The following is a 7,859-nucleotide window of genomic DNA, read 5'->3' as shown; positions in this document are numbered from 1 at the left end:
TGATGCAGCTTTGTTTGTGTGTGTTGGGGTGGTTACTTTCATAGTTTAGGACTTGGTCTGTGTGTGTGGCTTTCCTGTATACTCTTGTAGTGAATTCTCCGTCTGGTGTTCTCTGTACCATCACGTCTAGGAATGGGAGTTGGCTATCCTTTTCTTCTTCTCTCGTGAATCGGATTCCTGTGAGTGTGGCGTTGATGATCCGGTGTGTTAATAAAAGTTTTTTTTCTTTCCTACTTCCTGTAGTATGTTGTGCCCCAAATCCCGAGCAGGAGCTATGGCACGAATTTGACCTGAAATATGGTGGAATTTGACTTTGTGGCCTCTTTCACAAATTAAAGCAAGTTGACTGGACAACCAGTTTAAATATATTTAAAGTGTAGATGCAGTTATGGCATTCCTTTCTTATTCTTATTGAATCATATCTAAAAATTGGTGTTTCATTTTGCACACTTTTCTGCCAACTGACTATTTCTTTTATTTTTACATTTTTAACAGGGTGCCATGTTTGGCCATTTCTTTACCCAGCCGTCCTGTGTTATTGTCTGACAAAATTCATATCTTATCATCCCGGCAATCACGAGTAACTGAAAGATGGTTTTCAGTTGGTCAAGAATCACAGACTGCTGCACCACAGGATATTGTGTTCCTCAGTGATAGCTGTGTTAAGGTAAAGTTAGTAACATGGTGGAATCTGGCTGAGACACCTAATTTGGACCAAAAAATAGTTTTGATTTCATATTTAGAGCATTATGGCCAAAACCAGAGTTCCAATTCTGGCCATAACACTGTTTGCTTTTGTTTCAATAGTATTAATCCGTGTTCATTACAATTTGACTTGGGAAGATAATAAAAAGTGGAATATTCCAATAACACGCTCATTATCATGGTTGATTACTGAGGGGATATCAAAATTCCAAATTGGTAAGGAGAGGATTGTTAGTCTGAATCATTGTAATGTTGTTTATAGTATGACATTGCCAATTAGTACAGAAATATGAGCAATTTTCTGCTGTGCTCGGTACTTAGTAACTTGTTTGCAGCCCTCTCAAACTCGATAGCATCCTGACATTTTTTCAACTGGTCTGCTCTGAATTCTAGCCTTGGGTCCGTGTGACGATCTAAACCATAGCACAAGCGATTTCCGACAATGTAATGTAATATAATTCATTTCATGAAATATCCTGCTAATTGATCTCTGTATTTTGTAGTAACTTTATGAAGCTTACAAATTATTACGGCTTAAAGTCTACATTCAAAATGTGTGTTACAGCGCCTACAGCTGATTTTGGAAAAGGGTGAGGTCCTAAGGGTACAAGTCGAAGGAGGAGGCTGCTCAGGATTCCAGTACAAATTCATTGTGGATACAGCAATAAACCCAGATGACAGGTGTGTGTGTGTGTGTGTATATTTTTTTAAATGCTTGTTGTGTTTACTGGTGTTATTATAGTTTTTGTCCCATAGAAACATCACACATGTAAATGTAATTTTGTTCATTTTTAAAAATTCGTTACGATCTTTTTCCTGTGGGATGCACTGCACAGACAAGGGATGCTCATTTGTGATCTGCCATTCCACGATTGTGATTGCTGTCATAAGCCACCCTGCTAGCCTGGTAATTTCAGTTTACTTTTCAAAGGGGAAGTATTAATGTAGACAGTATGTTTCCTTAATAAGGTGAACATCATCCTTCCTTTGATCTGTCAGTAGGCTTTAATGCTGTTAACCAATCCATCTACCATTTGAGGGGATGACCACACCATTGCTCTATAGTCATCCAGCTTGCTAGGATTGCATTAACTTAATTTCCTTCAAAAGCTTGAGAAATGCCTACAGCAGCTTTTCTTCCTACTTTATGCCATTAATACTGGTGCTACTTAAGCTTAGAAGTTATCATTGGAGTGATTTCATCCAGCTTCCCTGTGTATGCTGGTAACACCCAGCTCAGCACGACCTCTGACCAGAGTCTGTAAATGGTCAAATTGATTGTCTGACATCTGATAATTTCAGCCCCCCACCATGAGTTTGAAATCAACAAGAACCATATTCTTGTTCATCAAATCACCATTTCCTAATTTGCAGCTAGACCCATTTCACCTATTCCTCCCCTCACCCCCTGCTCCTTAACTGACGCTGGCTGCTTTGATTTTAACATTCTCTGCATCCCTACTTTTTAATCTTCTCTAGTCCCACAACCTTTCCAGACATCTATGTTCCTTCAACTCTGTCCTCTTGTGCATTCCACATTTTAATGTGACAATGTTGACACTGTATCACCAGCAGATGAAGAGCTAATTTCTGGAATTCTCTCCCTAATTTACTTTTGTCTTTCTTCTCTTTTTACACCTTTTTTAAGATGCTCCATGAAACTTACTACTTTGACCAAACATTTGGTCATCTGTCCTAATATCACCCTGATGTGGTTGTTAGATGTACTTATGAAGGACCTTGAGACTATATTATGCTAAAAGTTCTATGAAGTACACAAGTTTTTTTTTTGTATGATCTTCTATCACCTGATACTGGAATGGATAATGATTTTGTTGTTAGATGTACTTACGAAGGACCTTGAGACTATGTTATGCTAAAAGTTCTATGAAGTACACAAGTTTTTTTTTGTGTATGATCTTCTATCACCTGATACTGGAATGGATAATGATTTTTTTCCTTTCAGGTTCTGAATAAGTTGAGTATCAGTCATGCATTGGATATTTGAGGGGACATTTTCAATTATCATATAAAGAGTACCTATGATATTTCAACTGTGGGAAGCTAAGGAAGTGATTGCGGGGCGTCTTGTTGTGATATTTGTTTCATCGATAGTCACAGGTGGTGCTGGAAGACTGGAGGTTGGCTAATGGGATGCCACTTTTTAGAAAAGGTGGTAAGGACAAACCAGGTCAGTGGTGGGCAGATTGTTGGAGGGAATCCCTGAGGGACAAGATGTACATGTATTTGGAAAGCAAGGACTGATTAGTGATAGTCAACATGGCTTTGTGCATGGGAAATCATGTCTCACAAACTTGATTGTTAGTTCTTCAAAAAAAAATTCAGAGGATTGATGAGGACAGAGTGGTAGACGTGATTTATACGGACTTCAGTAAGGCGTTCAACAAGGTTCTCAATGGGAGACTGGTTAGCAAGGTTAGATCTCATGGAATACAGGGAGAACTAGCCATTTGGATGCATTTGGATGGCTCAAAGGTAGAAGACAGAGGGTGGTGGTGGATTGTTGTTTTTCAGACTGGAGGCCTGTTTGACTAGTGGAGTGCCACAAGGATCGGTGCTGGGTCTACCACGTTTTGTCATTTACATCAATGATTTGGATGCGGGCATAAGAGGTACAGTTAGTAAGTTTGCAGATGACGCCAAAATTGGAGGTGTAGTGGACAGCGAAGAAGGTTACCTTTGATTACAACGGGATCTTGATTGGATGAGCTAATGGGCTGAGGAGTGGCAGATGGAGTTTAATTTAGATAAATGTGAGGTGATGCAATATGGGAAAGCAAATTTTAGCAGATCAAGTCTGAGGGAGTATTACTGAACAAAAGGGACCTTGGAGTGCAGGTTCATAGCTCCTTGAAAGTAGAGTCGCAGGTAGATAGGATAGTGAGGAAGGCATTTGGTACGCTTTGTTTTATTGGTCAGAGTATTGAGTAGGGTAGTGGGAGGTCATGTTGCAGCTGTACAGGACATTGGTTAGGCCACTGTTGGAATATTGCGTGCAATTCTGGTCTCTTTCTTATCAGAAGGATGTTGTGAAACTTTAAAAGGGTTGAGAGAAAAGATTTACAAGGATGTTGGCAGGGTTGGAGGATTTGAACTATAGGGAGAGGCTGAACAGGCTGGGGCTGTTTTCCCTGGAGCATCGGAGGCAGAGGAGTGATCTTATAGAGATTTATATAATCATGAGGGGCATGGATAGGATAAGTAGACAAGGTATTTTCCCTTGATTGGGGAGTCCAGAACTAGAGGGCATAGGCTTAGGGTGAGAGGGGAAAAGATATAAAAGATATCAGCGTAATTTTAGAACCAGTGAGTTATTTATCTAAATTTAACTTTAATCCTTTTGAGGAGGAAACTGCATTTCTGTGAATCCTGTGGATCTCCCTTTCAATTTACTTTCTGTCAGCATTTGACTCTGCATTGACTTTCTAAAGAATGTTAAGTATCACTAAGTTTAATGAGAGATTGCCAGCAAGGTTTAAAATCGGTTCATTGAGCTAACTTCCCAACATTAGATTCTAACAGAATGTTTGTTTTTTAATCTCAACTTTGCGAAACCTGCTAATGATTCCAATCACAATCCTGGTCCAACACAAATTTATTCCAGAATAGCGCACCATCCTGTTGTGGCAACTAGAGAAGTAAACCAGCTGGTGCTCCTCTTGTGCTTCATAGCTGGTAAAGTTGACATTCCAAAACTAGATGCCTTAGATGCATTTAAAAAAATTCAGTTTAGTGTTGTTGTTGTTGCATCAAGATGCAACTTCATTGCTATCTAGCTATTGCTTAATTTAAACACAACATTACTATACCAGTGGTACACTCTGGAGTTTTGCACTATTCTCCAAACAAAAAGTGTATGGCCTCCTAAAATATGTGAAACCTGCAACAGCATAGATCATGAGTTGTATCATTCCTACTTGAATTGAATCACTTAGTGGCTTGTTCAGTCATTTCAGAGGGATTTTTAAGAATTGGCCGCATCGTTGAAGGCCTGAAGTCCCCTGGAGGCCTGACCAGTTTAGAAAGACTGACGTCTTCCATAAAAACATTAGTGTACCAGGTGGGTTTTTACAAGAATTGACAATCGTTTCATGGTCATCATTGCACTACATTTTACTTAGTGATACATGAATTGAAATAAAACTTCACCATCTGCTCTGGAGGGATTTGAACCCATGTCCACAAAACATTAGCTTGCTCCCAAGGATTACGAGACCAGTGATATTACCACTACACTGCAGTCTTCCCATAATTTTAAATAGTAAAAATACGGTCTAATATGAAGCATCTTAAATATTATTAATTTTACTACCTGCATGTTAATTTTATGGTTTCCTCTACAAATTAAGAGTCTTTGAACAGGATGGAGTTTCGCTGGTCGTTGATTCTGACAGTATGGAGTACCTGAAAGGAGGGACAGTGGATTACAGTGAAGAACTAATCCGAAGCTCATTTCAAGTGATCCACAATCCACAGGCAGAACATGGATGTTCTTGTGGGAGTTCCTTTTCCATCAAGTTGTAAAGTGGGACCTGTTGTGGAGCAGTTTTTCTCCAAACTTCTATTAAAACGTTGCTCACGAAATCTGCCATGGCCTGGCCAGGAGAAGACCCAGCCGTGCTTGAAACAAAATGTTGTGATCTTGTAGCCTTGTTAAATATTGCAAAGACAGCAAATGCTGAGAGAACACTGGAGTTTGCATTATTTATGCTTTGTGTTGTGATACTATCAAATATTTTGAAACAGAATGTTCTAGTAATAGCAAAAGTTGTACAAATATTTTTTCTTAACACAATATCCCTTTGCCTCTTCTAAACTAAATAATACTGTGAAGGGCAGTGAGCAAATTAAATAATTCAATCTAAATTGTCTCGCCACACCCAAGAAAGACAGTGAAATATTGTGTGTTTTTTTTTCTCTCTTTGAAGAGAAGTATCTATGACTGTGTGTCTGGCTGCTTGCTGGTGATCTGACATGGGTGGCGATATCCTGTCAAATTTTAGCCCATCTCGAGCTTGTATAGATCTTTAACTGCTTGAACATGTTTTGGTATTTTTCCCCAACAGAGAGAACTATCTTTGAAGTTAGGTGGCACTCCTCAGTTTTGCTTGACTATTCTGTTACTAATATTTAGAGTGTTGTAGAAACTTGGTCATTTTTCAAACAGTTTAATTTGAAAATGACCGACCAAATTTGTTTTCTTCATTTCAGACAAAAGAATGCCAATCTTGGCAACTAGTTTCAAAAAAAAAAAATCTCTTCATCACCTTAATTCTGTGTCCTCTGGTTATCAGCCCTCGTGGAGAAAGTGAGGACTGCAGATGCTGGAGAGCCAGAGTCAACAAGTGCGGTGCTGGAAAAGCATAAGCTCTTCAACAGAAATGTGGGGCTTAAGCCTTTCATCAGCCCACCATTCCTGATGAAGGGCTTCTGCCCAAAACATTGACTTTCCTGCTCCTTGGATGCTGCCTGACCTGTTGTGCTTTTCCAGCACCACATTTATCAACCCTCTGGCCATTTGGGCTTTTACTGCCCATTGGCTCTATCAAAACCCTTCAGTTTTGAACACCACTATTAGGTCTCTTCCTCTTTGCCCCCATTCCCTATATTTGTCCGTGTGAAACATTTGATGAGCAACACTCAAGTTGAAATTGTTAAATCGTGTGACTATTTGCTTCCTGTTTTAAGGTAATGACTCTAATTGGAAATTACTCACAGGCACTGAGGAAATCACACTGCAGCAAAAGTTTGTGGATTTGAAGTTGATAACTGGTGTGAGGGTCAGGCATATTTGTTTTCTTCTCCAACGTGATCCAAAGCAGCCTGCCTAAATTTACATAGTACTTACTTTTAAAAAAATAAATTGGTATGATTACCATTGTAATGAACTTCATAGTTACCTTTTTTTTAAATTTGGTTTTGTTAATTTTCAACAAAGCAAAAAGGATGCTGAGCTGATTTGCCCAGCATTATGTCAGTGTCAAAAGGAGAACATGAAGCTTGGATTCTGAGCTTGACAGCAGCTGTGTTCGTCACCGAGGAAGTGCCTTTTGTGGGAAACCTGACCTTATTTTTGCAACTATTTTGTTTGACAATGGGTAACAATGGCAGATAAAAGATTTGGTTATGATCTGACGCAGAACTAACCTGTGACATATGTAATTCTCAGTTTGATGTCACTGCCTGTCATTTGCATTATTTGAAAATGAATTAAAAATAATTACTGGGATAAAAGAAATGAACATAATTACAGTATTTATGTTTCTAAATTAAATTCATAATTACACGCCTATGTAAAGATGAGGCGTGAAGGTTCAATTGGGGCGATTGAGAGTTATAAGGTAGCCAGGAAGGACCTGAAGAGAGAGCTAAGAGCAGCAAGGAGGGGACATGAAAGGTCCTTAGTTGGTAGGATTAGGGAAAACCCTAAGGCTTTCTATAGGTATGTCAGGAATAAAAGAATGACTAGGGTAGGAATAGGTCCAGTCAAGGATAGTAGTGGGAAGTTGCGTGTGGAGGCTGAAGAGATTGGGGAGACACTGAATGAATACTTTTCGTCAGTATTCAATCAGGAACAGGACATTATTGTCAATGTGAATACTGAGTCACAATTAAGTAGAAGGAATGGCTTTGAGGTATGTAGGGAAGAGGTGTTGAAAATTCTGGAAAGGGTGAAAATAGATAAGTCCCCTGGGCCTGATGGCATTTATCCTAGGATTCTCTGGAAAGCAAGGGAGGAGATTGCAGAGCCAATGGCCTTGATTTTTATGTCCTCGTTGTCTACAGGAGGTAGTGCCAGAAGATTGGAGGATAGCAAATGTGGTTCCCTTGTTCAAGAAGGGGAGTAGGGATAACCCTAGTAACTATAGGCCGGTGAGTCTCACTTCTGTTGTGGGCAAAGTCTTAGAGAGAATTGTAAGGGATAGGATTTATGAACATCTGGATAGGAATAATGTGATCAAGGATAGTCAGCATGGTTTTGTGAAGGGCAAGTCGTGCCTCACAAACCTTATTGAATTCTTTGAAAAGGTGACAAAGGAGGTTGATGAGGGGAAAGCGGTAGATGTGGTATACATGGACTTTATTAAGGCGTTTGATAAGATTTCCCATGGTAGACTAATGGAGAAATTGAA

General features: G+C 39.4%; 1 protein-coding gene across 1 annotated transcript in view; it reads left to right on the top strand.

The window, feature by feature from the left end:
* Nucleotides 1-6,064, top strand: part of isca2 (iron-sulfur cluster assembly 2) — a 21,473-nt gene extending 15,409 nt beyond the window's left edge. The window contains exons 2-4 of the mRNA XM_043697099.1: nucleotides 496-667; nucleotides 1,271-1,386; nucleotides 5,076-6,064. Coding sequence (XP_043553034.1) covers nucleotides 496-667; nucleotides 1,271-1,386; nucleotides 5,076-5,250 — 463 coding nt within the window. The 3' untranslated portion in view covers nucleotides 5,251-6,064. The remainder of the gene's footprint in view (nucleotides 1-495; nucleotides 668-1,270; nucleotides 1,387-5,075) is intronic.
* Nucleotides 6,065-7,859: the final 1,795 nt, after the last annotated feature.

Source organism: Chiloscyllium plagiosum, chromosome 10, assembly GCF_004010195.1.
Source record: "Chiloscyllium plagiosum isolate BGI_BamShark_2017 chromosome 10, ASM401019v2, whole genome shotgun sequence".
Classification (NCBI taxonomy): Eukaryota; Metazoa; Chordata; class Chondrichthyes; order Orectolobiformes; family Hemiscylliidae; genus Chiloscyllium; species Chiloscyllium plagiosum.
The sequence above is the reverse complement of the archived record's forward strand: the minus strand, read 5'-3'. Positions and strand labels throughout refer to the sequence as shown.